A 14,033-nucleotide genomic window follows, 5' to 3' on the forward strand; every position below is an offset into this window, starting at 1 on the left:
TGATGGAGAGGACAGAAAACAGTTCAGGAATACTGGATCTTCTCTGGTGGGAGCACAACCAGGACTTCTTCAACGAACTCTAGCTGGCTAGCAGGGATCTGGTATGGAGATGGGAGACAGATCTGGAGATCCACAGTCAAGAGACTCTCAAGGAACGACCCTTGGATTCCTACCACCAAAAACATCAAAACACACTAGGGATGCTCCCATCAGGGTTTTATGCTGCTGATTCTGGTACCGATCATCCATGAGTGAGATGCCAATCACTTGGATTAACTGGAGATTTTCCACTTTATTTCTGATGAGTGGTATTGGTTGGTGGCGCCGTTAGACAATCCCAAGGGCCTCCTGGCACATAAGTCATTATTTTAAAATCTACATTGCCTTTTTTATTTGTGTGAAATGATTTTTGTGCTATTTGACTCAAACTTGAACTGAATTTGATGCACATTTTGGAGTAATACGAATACCTGGGAAATGAATTTCTTTTTTTAGTTCAGGATAACGAAACAACTGAATACAATAATAGAAACAAATACCTCTATTAAATCAGAATGTGTGGTGCTTAAGGTAAAAGGGAATAAATCAAGTGTCCAGGCTGCTTTCATGGCTATTAGAGCTGTCAGCTGATTTATCTTTTATTTACGACTGGCAACATTTCAACTGTACACTACTTTATTCAGCACGCACATGGCCACAGTACTGGAACCTGTGACTGACAGGTGCGTCCTGTTACATCACATATTCAACCAATAAATAGCACTATGCTCACTTTCGGATTGGGTAGGATAGGTTTTGCCTGTGTAGACTGCATTTAGAGGTGAAAACAACATGAAAAGCAGAGAGCTGTTTTTGGGTAAAAAACAAGCAACAGCGAATCAGAGAGAAGATGGAAAAATGGATCAGAAGCACTGCACAAACATTGCTCATAGCCACCACAACCATTTGGAATGTCCTGAAGAAGAAAGCAAGCACTGGTGTACTAAGTAACCCCAAAACAACTGTTGCTGTTGCTGTGACATCAGCAAGAACCTGCAGAGGGCAGCAGTGAAGGTATCACTATCTACGAGGGGTGTCACAAGACCAGACCAAACATGAGAGACATGGGTCTATGAGAACAAGAGAAGACGAGAATTTAGCTTTTCTTATAAGAAAAGTACATGATGATGCATTGCAATCAGTTACTATCGTTTCTCCTACGCTACACTTTTCGCACTGTATGCTAGCGGCCCGCCGAGACAAAGAGTATGATGACAAAAGGGCTCACTCCGTTCATGCACTGCATGCGGAAACTGGCCCAGATTGGGCATAAGAACCGACTCTAACAAGGACCTGAAGCCAGGACTCAATGGGTCTTCAAACACCGCCTGACCTGACCCGAGTCACTTCGACAAGTCGCTGCCAACTCTGGAAAACATGGCTTATTCAGTCGGTCTTTATCTGTGGAAACTTCCATTCCAGGAAGCCGCCACCCTCCAAGCGAAGCGGACTTTTCCAGCTCAGGTGTTCCTCTCTCACGCCGCTTATCACAGCAACGAAGGACGCCGGATGGCGGGCTGTTTGTGTCACACGGACCACTAAAACGCCATTTTTACACGAGTAGCGCCGTCACATATTGATTCTATTTTGTCAAGAGACAATAATGTAGAACGTAAACCTGGATAAACTTTAGAGTATTCAGTGTACAGCTTCAAATGCGGTATGGATTTCCTGTCAACAACGCAGTCATTATTGTGTGACTATGTGGCAACACAAGTGAGTCCAGCTCACAGTGAACAAGTCCAAATTGTGTGGTTGGTGTGAATATTTAGTGTGAACGCCGTTATCCAGCACTGCTTTGATCCTCTTGGGCATGGAACTGAACAAAGGTGCACAGGTTGTGAGTGGAATCCGTGATGACACCACTGGTGGGGCTGCTGCACTGATGATCCAAAGTATCGCCAGCGTTGTCCCTTGGCACAAGAAAATGCTTGCTCAAATGTGAGATCTGTGTCCTGTATACAAGGGGTGCCCAAAGTGGGGCCCAGGGGCCATTTACAGCCCACGGCTGTTTTTTTATTGGCCCTTGGCCCCTTCTCAAAGTACAGGTCAAGAAGAAAAATGTAAAAATAGTAAAAATTGGGCAAAAAAGCAGTAATATTATGAGAATAATGACAAAGGAGAATAAAGTAATAGTATTCAGAGAAAAAAAATCATAAAGTAGAAGTATTAACTAATAAAAATGCATTTTTTTTTTAAACAGTCCAAATATTATGAAAACAAAACAAAGACAAAATATTGGGAGAATAAAGTCATAAGAGAAAAAAATGCATAAAGTAGAAATATTAAAGACTAAAAATGCTAATATAATTAGAATTTTTTTTTAAACAGTAAGAATATTACAAAAAACAAAAAAACAAGTTGCAATTTAAGATATATAGGTTAGGTAAAAGTTATAATGTTATGATAAAGTCAAAAATATATCAGAATAAAGACATAATAAGAGAAAAAATGTACAAGAAGAAAGATGAAATATTTGTAAAAATAAAATAAAAACAGCAAAAATGGAATAACAAGCAAAAAAGCATAACTTGAGCAGAAGTGAATTCATATTAACATGCTTGTCACTGATCTCACAAAGCGGAGGTGCAGGTTATTTATTCTTTAAATATAAAAAAACATCTCAGCATAGCTACATGGATTTAGAACAGGGGTTCCCATCACGTACATGGCAAGGGTAGTGTGGGCCGATGTAGATGTCATATGACATCAGTCAGCCGACATGAAGGCCCCCCTCCTGATTTACTGCTGCGCCTCCCCGGTAAAGTACGTGGTGAACAGACAGAAAAATGCAACGTTCATCTTTATTATTCCGATTACGGATAATCCAACTCGGCAGTAAGATGCTGATATCTGTAGCAAAGGTTCTCCTTTCACTTGTGGCATCTAGCTATGTTCAAAAACAGTCAGCTGTTTGATGGCTGTGCTGTGCGTCCTGAACTCCACTATAGAAATGTGTTTTTTCTACACTTTCATTTGTGACGGTTTTATTTCATAATGAATTGGAAAATGTGCCCATTGCTGAAAACCTTTTTAATATGTCGCCTTGGCTTCGGCTGCATAATCACTTTCATTTGTGGAATGTCTGTAATGTTTGATCTAAATGCTAACTGGACATAATACATGAAGTGTGTGTATAATGAACACTACATTATTACTCTTTTGACTGACATAATACTCAGGTTATGTACACGACTACTGAGCAATTACGTGTAATTATCTTCATTCCATATTGAATTGAATTCATTTGAATTGGGAATTACTGAATGCTATCAACTATTTTGGTGACCTGTAAACTTTGAAACTGAATGTGTTCAAAGTTACCGGTTAGATATTAATATACAGGGGTGTGAATAAGTGTTTGCCCTTATTTTTTTGCATGTTTGTCACACTGTTTAAGATCAAACAAACATAAATATTAGTCAATGACAACACAACTCAACACTCGATGCACTTTTTAAATCAAAGTTTTTATTATTCAGGGATGAAAACAATCCAAAGCTACATGTCCCTGTGTGAAAAAGTGATTGCCCCCCTAAAGCTAAAAAGTGGTTGCCCCCCCTTAGCAAAAACAACTGCAATCAACTTGCAATGAGTCTCTTCCAGCGCTGGGGAAGAATTTAGCAGAATTATTGTCATTCAGCCACATTGGAGGCTTTTCCTTTTGAAGGTCATACCACAGCATCTCAATAGGATTCAGGTCAGGACTTGGACTAGACCACTCCAAAGTCTTCAGCCATTCAGAGGTGGACTTGCTGGTGTTTTGGATCATTGTCCTGCTGCAGAACCCATGTTGCTTTCAGCTTGAGGTCACCGACATTCTCCTTCAGCACAATTCATGCTTCAAATGATCACAGCAAGTCTTCCAGGTCCTGAAGACCATCACACTACCACCACCATGTTTTACTGTTGCTATGATGGGTTTTTTTTTTTGTTTCGGAAATGTGGCGTTACTTTGACGCCAGATGTAATAGGACACACACCTTCCAAAAAGTTTAACTTTTGTTTCATCAGACCACAGAGTACACTAAGTCCCCAACTTGCAAACACAAGTCGACTGGTCTATTTTTTTCATGATTTTTCTCGAAAATTGCCATATTTTGTCATTTAAATTTTTTCGAAATAATGTACTATGCGCCATTCCGCCGCTATGAATTGTGGGTAGCAGCATCCCTCTCGCGCGATCTTTCTCAGTTCGTCGCTGCACTTGTCGCTGATAACATCTCGGAGCACACCGTTTGTACCCCATTCGATACTTTACAGAGATGTTTGTTATCCGTTATCATGGCTGATAAATCAAGTGCAAGTGCTAGTAGTAGTGGCAGGAAACGTCAAGCAATTTCCATGGAAACAAAGGTGGCCATCATCAGGAAGTTGGACGGTGGTGAGAAAATGGCTAATGTAATGCACGTGCTTATGGAGTGAATCGCTCAACCAGAGGAACAATTTACAAAGGCAAGGTTCACATTATGGAACATGTGAAGACTTCTGTACCATCCACTATCCACTATCATTACAAAGAGGAGAGGCAAATGCATGGGAGAGATGGAAAAACTCCTGTGTATGTGGCTGGACAACATGAATCAACGATGCATACTTGTTTCCCTTTCGTTGCTCCAGGAAATGGCTAGAAGCCTTTTTGAAGATGTGAAGGCAAAGGCAGGAGAGGATGCTGCTGATGAAGGCACCTTTGTGGCTAGCCGTGGTTGTTTTTTTTCGTTTTAAACAGCGAGCAAATTTGCGCAACCTTAAGTTAAAAGGTGAGCTTGCAAGTGTGGATAAAAAGGCTGCCGAAGAATTTCCTTCTATCCTAAAGGTTATCATCGATACACTCCCCAACAAATCTTCAATGTCGCTGAAATGGGCCTTTTTTGGAAGAAGACGCCAACGAGGACCTACATGAGCCGCGAGGAGAAAAGTACGCCCTGGTACAAAGCGGCCAAGGATCGACTCACGCTGATGCTTGGCGGAAATGCGTCTGGTGACTTTAAGGTGAAGCCTCTCCTTGTTTACCATGCTGCAAACCCCAGAGCACTTGACCAAGAACGTGACCAAGACTTCATTATTATTTGGATGTTTAACAACAAGGCCTGGGTAACTCTTGCCATTTGAGGATTGGTTCTACCACCACTTTATCCCTAAGGTCAAGCTGTATTGTCGCGAGAATGACATCCCGTTCAAGATTCTTTTGATACTCGATAATGCACCCGGGCATCCACCGCACTTGGACGACTTCCATCCAGATGTTAAGGTGGTCCATCTCCCTCCCAACACCACCTCTATCATACAGCCGATGGATCAAGGTGTGATTTCCAACTTTAAAAAATATTACACCCGACGCACGCACAGACAAGCACTTCAAGCCGTGGACCAAGAGAACACCGAGGCTGTTCTACGTGACTTCTGGAAGTCGTATAACATCTACGACTGCATCAAGAATATCGATGCTGCGTGGCGTGAGGTCACTCAATCAAATATGCACGGTCTATGGAAGTATCTGACCCCATAGTTTTGCCACAACTTTAAAGGTTTCGATCAACAGGAGGAGAGCAAGAAGGTGGTTGCCAGCTTGATAGAGATCAGCAAGAAGCTGCAGCTCAAATTGGAGGAGGATGATTTTGAGGAGCTTTTCGAGTCGCATTCAGAGGAGCTAACCAATGAAGAACTTATGGAGTTGGAGGAGATGCAGCGCCAACAGCAGGAGGAGGAAGCGCAAGAAGAAGAAACACTTCCCATTAAGAGGTTTGACACAAAGCTTCTTTTGTCTGCCTTTTCGAAATTTGAAGAGGGGTTAATGCTTCTGGAGGGTCAAGACCCTAATGTTGAGAGGTTCTTGAAGGTCTCAACCAGTATCAACGACACTCTACAGTGCTACCGTATCATCTACGAGGACAAGAAAAGGAAGACCATACAAACTTCCATTAAAAGCTTCTACAAACGGACATCTGCTACTCCTGTACCGTCGTCACCATGTGACTTGCCACCAATGCCGACACCTTCGTCTGCACCTTCGTCGCCAATTCCTTCCACCTCAGTAGTTTCCCCTGAACTACCACTTTTGGAGGAATCTAACGACGACGAAGATTTGTCCTTTTTTCAATAATTCCTCCTCCTCCACAACGACGTATGCTCGACCACTCCTCTTCAAAGGTAAATAACATTTATCATTACGTATTATTATATCACTTTTATTATTGTTTTTTTCATGAATTATCCTGGTTTAATATTACTACTGCATCCAAACTCATATTTACATACATACACATATACTGTATATGTATACACGTACATGTAGTACCTATATCATTGGTAGTATTAATTTTGTTCCGACTTAAGAACGATTCGACTTAAGAACGGTCGTCTGGAACCAATTGTGGTCGTTAGTTGGGGACTTAGTGTATTTGGTCTTGGAACTCTGCCATGCAGGCTGTTTTTGCCCAGCGTCTTTCTTATGGTGGAGTCATGAACACTGACCTTAACTGACGCAAGTGAGGCCTGCGGTTCTTTGGATGTTGCTGTGGGGTCTTTTGTGACCTCTCGGATGAGTCGTTGCTGCGCTCTTGGGGTCATTTTGGTTGGCCGGCCCCTTCTGGGAAGGTTCACCACTGTTCCATGTTTTGGACATTTGTGGATAATGGCTCTCGCTGTGGTTGACTGGAGTCCCAAAGCTTTAGAAATGGCTTTCTAACCTTTTCCACACTGATAGATCTCAAATACTTTCTTTCTTGGTGGGGTGGGGTGGGGGAAATCACTTTTTCCACACGGGGCCATGGAGGTTTGGATTTTTTTTCTTCCTTAATAATAAAAAGTTTGATTTAAAAAGTGCATCAAGGGTTGAGTTGTGTTGTCATTTACTAATATTTACATTTGTTTGATGTTCTGAAACATTTAAGTGTGACAAACATGCAAAAAAAAAAAAAAAAAAAAAAAGAACTCAGGAAGGGGGCAAACAATTTTTCACACCACTGTATGTTATGTTTTATGGTAAGAGGTAGTTCATTTTGCATGCTCAGACAGTGTGTGCACCGTTGATATGCATGTATGGTGTCCATAAATACTTACATTTAGAAATATATTAAATACAGTCAAACTTGTCTATAGAGGCCACTAGAGAGAGTCTGCAAAAGTGGCCGGTATAGACAGGTGGCCTCTATAGACAGGTTGGCGTCCAGTTTGAATGTTGACCAGTAGAGGGAAAAAAAAGAAAAAAAAAGAGAAAATAATAATAATAATAATGTTGACCAGTAGAGGGCACTGCAGACTGCGGATAAAAGTTGTACAGCACTACTAGGCTTGTTATTATCATGGTTCATGGTTTTAATTCTGAACATGCATATGAGTCAAACAGTAGCACATCACATAGTACAATTCACAATTTTGCATGTCCAAAAAGGAGTAGGAAGAAGCAAAGCTTATTTAATCCTACCCCTCATCAGTTTCACATCAGTTGCAATACATTTATTCACCTCTTGTTCTTCCAAGTGTACTTTGTAGGTCTACATGACAATGTAGTGCAATCATAGCCAAGGTTTTTACTTACTAAAAGAAAGCTAGAGGCTTAATAATAACTGATAGAATATATCCACGACCCACAGAACAAAGCTGTGCTAGTAATGTCTTACGCTTGTTTTTAATATTTTACTTTTTATACGGTAGAGTGTCATTACAGCTTTAGTTCATCAGGAAGTGACGGTGGGCGTCCCGAGCAGGAGAGCTAGGCTGAGTGCTAGCTGTGAGTTTCAAGAGAGTTGGGAAGTGTGTTTATGTTGGCGTGGATGTAAAGTCCTGCAGTGTTCTCCGCTGTTAATAAAGCCATTAAAGTGCATCGGCGACGTGAGTCTCTCCTTCCCCACAACAAGCGGCATTTCAGTATTGACACACATTGTGCACATTGTCTCACACCAGGAAATAAACGGTGTCACTTGTTACAGGCATTGCCTGGACAGCTATGTAGTGGGGCTTGTTTAACCTTTGCCTTCTGGGCAAGCAGGAAGGAGAGACGATGCTGAGAGATGTGTGTGTGTTCTGAGCTGCTGTCTGGTGGCCGCGTTCAATAAATAAAGTTGGCAGAAGCAACAGGAGAAGTTTCCTTGTTTGCTTCGGAGCTGAATAACACTGACAAGTTAACAGACTAGTAGCGAACGGAAAAGAAGACGGCTTTGTTTGTGTCGAATACAGAAGATGAGGACTTTGATGGATTTGTGGATGAGGATTGATGAAAAATAACGTGAGTACATTCTAAAATACTTCAATTAAGTACAACCCAACTCAGTTTTGCTCCCGCTGCCGCATGCATGCTAGCGTATGTTTTTTTTAAATTGTAGCGTCACTGGGAGCACGTCCTGTTCCCAGCCTACTTTGTGGTAATGTTTTGGTGCAAATGCTCTTAAAGTTACATGTTTGAGCAGGAAATAGCAAGCTCAAAAGAAGACGGCTTTTTTATGTGGAACAACTGACAGTTTGTGTGGATCTTGTGAATGATTGTGACTGAGCTAGGACTCAGTAATTAAAGTCTACACACGACGGCTTCATTGATTGAAAAACAAAACTTTTTCGTGCATGAAGCTTCTACTTGAGTCGGTAATTTGGCCGCTATATGCGGTCAGATATTGACCAAGGGAGACAAAATGGGTGGCCGCTGGCCGTGTTGGACAGGTGACTGCTATACACAGGGTCTATAACATGTAAATTTGCTGGGGGGGGGAGAATTTTTTTTTCAGTGGCTGCTATAGGCAGGTGGCTGTTCTATAAAGGTGGCCGCTAAGACAGGTTTGACTGTATATACTGTATGTTCTCGACCGCACGGTGGCCTAGTAGTGCCCTGCATGTTGGCCACACAGTCAGGAGATCTGGGTTCAAATCTCCATTGTCTCAATTCTCCCTGTGTGGAGTTTGCATGTTCTCCCCGTGCATGCGTGCGTGCGTTTTTCCAGGTACACCGGCTTCCTCCCGCATTCCAAAAACATGCATGTTAGGTTAATTAGCGACTCCAAATGTCTATATGTGCCCTCTGATTGGCTGGCGACCAGTCCCCTGTACTCTGCCTCTTGCCCGAAGTCAGCGGGGATAGGCTCCAGCATAGCCCTGCGACTCTAGTGAGGACAAGCGGAATAGAAAATGAATGGACATATACTCTCTGTGTTTATAGTAGGAGGTAGCTCTTTCGGACTTGGTCATTTTAAAAGTCGCTTGTAGGCTGAAAAAGTGTGGGCACCCCGGGTTTAGAAAATGTAAAAGCGACCCCCACATTCTTTTTTTCAGTATCTGGCCCTTGGTGGAAAAACTTTGGGCACCCTGCTGTATACAGCATTCAAAACATGAAACAAGTTCTGTCTTTTAGAAGAAAACCCCAACCTACTGAATTCGTTGACTGCAACTTTCAATTTAGATTTGCTTCCAGCATCCAGAGCAGTCACAGTCCATTGGAGGCTTGCGCTGCACTTTCATACAGTATATCTCTGCTGGCTCTTCACTAGGCTGACTGATAGATCTACACACCTGCACAACCCAACTTCAAGCAGCATTAGTAAAAATAACATGTCACTTTTTGTTTTTACCAGAACCCAAGTGGCAACTTTGTCATGAAGCTGCCCCACATGATACGTAGGGCTGACATAATTCATCATCAGGCAGGTCTCTTCCTTGTGGTATTTTTAGGGTTGTCAAAGTTAACACATTAATAACGAGTTAACGGGAATTCCCTTTAACGCCACTATTTTTGTTAACATGTGCATGTCCTGTTTGACCCTCGGCCCCCGCTGTGGTTCAAGGAAGTGCAGCAGAAATGGAGAAAGAAAAGAGTATTTTGAATGGTAAGTTTAGATTCAAAGCCCTGGTAGATGACCGGCCCACGGATATTAGCGGCCTGATATCTGCATAGAAATGTAATATCGGTGGATAGCAGTCTTGGGTTTTTCTCTGTAATGAAAACCAATTTTAAAAAGTGCTGCATGTAGGCCTATGGGCACCTGGACTGGCCGTCGTTGCGGCATCCAGCGTGACCACCACACGGAAACACATCATCACACATGCGCCGAAACCAAGGGAGTGGGCCGGGCGGCCGGAGCAGACAGCACGGACGCCAATACGGCCCCGCCGCTGCCACCGCCGTCAGCCGACACCCCCACCCACGTCGAGGGCCACCGCATGTGGAGCTGCGACCCACAACGAGACAGCAGTCGAGGTAGTTGGCAACAATCAGTTTACTCTCCACTCAACTTTTTTTTTTTTTTTTAACCTTTTCATGTTCTGTATTTATTTTTGTCTTTCATTGTTTTTACATGATTTATTGTTGTTTCTTGTCACCTGCCAGGGGACTACAGATGGAAACTAGCAGTTGTGCTATGATCTGGCATATTTACATCTGTACTGTATGCAGACGATCATCAATATGCATTGTCCCTAATCAATCAATCAATCAAAGAAATATCTCAACAACAAGCAACAACTCTTTAGCGACAGCTAAGTGGCTACAACAACCTCATGACCTGGGAAGGGAAGTACACTTGATGAATGTCTAAAACAATATTGTGGGTCACCACAATGTGTTAATTCCGTGACAGCAGATATGGGATGTTACACGTATCGGTATTGGTATCTGTTGATATCGGAAATTGAGAATTGGACAATAACGCCAAAGCAGATATCGGCAATAAAGCCAGTATCGGACATCCCCACTTACTGTAGATAAAAACTTCTTTCTTTCTGCAATTAATTGTGATTTATTACAAGTTAACTATGGACAAAATGCAATTAATCACACTTAATAATAATACAAATTATTTTAATCAAATTCACAGCCCTAGTTTTTTTTCCTAATATGCTGTATCAACCATAGTGGCCACCTCATGTTTTGTTGTGTGCTCACCCGTGCGTCATACTCCAGGACGAAAGGCGGGATGTCGATCTGCTCGGGCTTGATGCAGGTGAAGAGCTGCTGCAGGTTGTCCAGGTAATGCACCTTTTCCTTCACGCCTGACACACTGAAGGTGGTGAAGAACCACGTGGACACCTTGGGTTTTAGAAAAGAGAAGGTCAAGTGACCCGTGATCTGAAATCCTTTTATTGGTCTACTTGGCACGCTGGAGTCTGTGGTCCATCATTCATTTGAATCATGGCTGCTTTATGGATTTTATGAGACACCGAGACGTTTTGTGGTCTTTGTCAAGAATGACAAATGTGTAACACGTATTTTAGGGCCTTACCTTGGAGCGAAAAGTTGGATGTACAAAGTAGAAGGCCTTTAGATTCTTCTTAAACCTGTGAGACAGAGGGCGTGCTGTAATAAATAAATGCATAAATCTGTTGTTCTAAGAGTAAAACAAACTATGAACAAAAATGTGACAGGCTGTCAGCGTGCTTGACGATGTCAGTATCACATGACATTATAAACCCAAAAGCTCCATCTATCAAGTATAGAAATGTGACCACAAAAAATTGCAGAAAATACAAAATGACAGTGTTGACAAATGCATTTGAGCATTGCATTAACAGTAGGGGTGTCACAAGACACTCCCTTCACGAGACGAGATGATACACGAGATTGGGTCTGAAATGTCATTTTTAATGCTCAAATACTATTTTGTTACCCACACGTTCTTGGAGAAAAATAAAGTATCTATCTAGCTATTCATTCATTTTTCTCAGAGAAGCCCAATGAGTCGAGTAAGGTGGTCTAATACATTTCTTAGGCGCTGCATATCTGGACATTTTCTTAAAACTAAATTCAAGTCATAAAAGTCCATAAAAAAAAATAAATAAAAGTTTTGTCCAGCAGCTCAATTTTGTCATATTTTGGTAATTTTACAAGACACTCGTTTTGGAGGTGTGCTTGGACTACTTATGTTAGAAAATCAGCTTCTGCTTCACCATGTCACAGTACATCTTTCCCTTCAATGAACCGAAGCTCCACAGTGCCTGTAGCACTCGTTCACACAACCACCGTGCTTCACTGTTGACAAAATGATCTTGCTGCTGCCTTATTTAGACAATATTATGAAAATAAAGTCATAACATTACAACAAAAACAATGTACATGTTGAAATATTTGAAAAAAAAAACTCCGACAGGAATGGGAAAATTAGCACAAAAAGGTGTCGTTTAAGGAGAAAAAATTCATACTAGTAAAAGGCATTTTCACATATACAAAACGTAACATATCAAATTGGCCTATCCGTCCTTTCATTTTTCAGTATGTGGCCCTCAGTGGAAAAAGTTTGGCCAACCCTGCCTCACACACTTATTAAATGCATTTAAAGTGTACAATGCAGAGCGTATGGACAGAATTCTGGCCAGTTAATAGTCAAAGAGGCCATTGAAGAGAGAATAAGAAGCATAGCGTGATGTCTGGGCAACGTGGTGACACTGCCGTCCCGTGTCTCCGTTGTAACAGAGCACATACAGCAGCAACAAAGGTCACAGACGGAGCATCCCAAACATGTTGTGACTGTGGATGGTGGAGTTGCCGACAAACTGTCCTGCCCCACATTGCCAGTAAAAACTGGAAACATTGTGGTTCGGCACGCTGGTCGGGGCCTTCTGGAGCCTGGAGGCATCTGAAGCGGATCAAGCGGCGAGATGGCTTCCACTTGGCAGGCTTCGGCTCGCTTCTGTGGCGACTGGGCCAGAACAAAGTTAAGGAGAGGTGGAACTACTGTCCGCTGAGAGCTGAGGCAAGTCCACGCTAGGTTTTGAAGTATTTATGGAAGAGGAGATCCCTGCATGTAATGTGAAACACACACACAGCGGTTGGTTGAATGGATGGACGGGAGAAGCTTGCTAGTTAGCAGCTGAATAATGCTGACGCCCTGCTGGGCTTGTTGCGCCTGCAAGGTGCTTTAAAAGACCACCCACTGAAGAATAAACTCGTACAGTGTACAGACTGAGACCTCAAGCACACTATTAAGTGTTTTTAGAAACAAAGGAACCACTGTGAACTCCGAATATCAACGTCTTTTTTCTTTATTAACTCATTCAGTACCATGCAGATGTAGTTATACCTTTTTATAAACCCACCGCCTGATCCCAACAATGTATTTATACGTCTTTTACGTTTTTTTGGCGCGAGGCAAACAGAGGTGACGACGCAACTCCCCACCGATGCGTTCAGTGTCAGAGCAATTTTAAGCCATGAAAACAGCCACAAGGTGGCAGAAGTGTATTTGATGAGAGCTCGGCAGAGATCATGTGGACGGAAAAAACACACATGACAGGTAGGATGAAGTGAGAGAGTGTGGAGGAGTGCAGAGTTTTAACACATGCACGCAACGCATGCACACATGCACACACATAGTTGAGTTCCAAATGTGAAAATTGTAAATAGTTCATGGTGTTATATTTGTAAATAAATTGTTATTTTGATACCCCATTGTCATGTTGTGGTGTAGTTGTTTAAATATTTCAGCTGTCACAAAAGCAAAAAATATTTGTGTCAACAGGGAAAGTTCTGCTTGAAATGTATCTTTTCACAAAATGCTGCTTTTCTCCCTTTTCTAGTTGGGAACTGATATTTTCCTGAAACTTACCTAAGTTCCACTGATGTTTACTAAAGAACAGAAAAAGGTAGAAACAAACTTGTTTTTCCCTAAATGAAAGATGGGAGTCTAATGTTTCTTTTGGTAGGTTGCATGTGTATATAGCCATAGAACACAATATTCTGTGTGCCTTGAAAGGCTTGAATGGTCGGTATTGAAGCGGTTGTCTTTTGAAAAATGGCTGGGATTGAAAAGTAAAAAAAAAAAAAAAAGCTTTTTTGTCTTCTCCTCATTCTGGAAGTGACCATTCTCTGTCGGCCAATGATGATGCTGCACTGTGTCTAACTCCACCTCTTTATGTAGCCTCACACTGCATTTGGTATCACAACGTCTGACTGTACCAAAGCGTATTTAGCTGGATTCATATTCCGTGAAGATGCTTTCAGGAAAGTTTCCCCCTTTCCGAACATGTCCTTCAGATTCTCAAAAGCCTGTTCTTGTTCTTTTATGGCTCCTTCTGCT

General features: G+C 42.0%; 1 protein-coding gene across 4 annotated transcripts in view; it reads right to left on the reverse strand.

Moving 5' to 3' along the window:
* gdap2 (ganglioside induced differentiation associated protein 2) overlaps window positions 1–14,033 on the reverse strand; it is a 73,945-nt gene that overhangs the window by 4,381 nt on the left and 55,531 nt on the right. For 3 of the 4 annotated variants that reach the window (XM_054786857.1, XM_054786856.1, XM_054786855.1), the window contains exons 12-13: window positions 11,244–11,298; window positions 4–11,050 (exon numbers count right to left, since the gene is read on the reverse strand). In XM_054786857.1, coding sequence (XP_054642832.1) covers window positions 10,841–11,050; window positions 11,244–11,298 — 265 coding nt within the window. In that variant the 3' untranslated portion in view covers window positions 4–10,840. Of the gene's footprint in view, window positions 1–3; window positions 11,051–11,243; window positions 11,299–14,033 lie in introns of those variants that run through there. The other variant, XM_054786858.1, reaches the window with a different exon arrangement.

The sequence above is a fragment of the Dunckerocampus dactyliophorus genome, chromosome 9 (assembly GCF_027744805.1).
Source record: "Dunckerocampus dactyliophorus isolate RoL2022-P2 chromosome 9, RoL_Ddac_1.1, whole genome shotgun sequence".
Lineage (NCBI taxonomy): Eukaryota > Metazoa > Chordata > Actinopteri > Syngnathiformes > Syngnathidae > Dunckerocampus > Dunckerocampus dactyliophorus.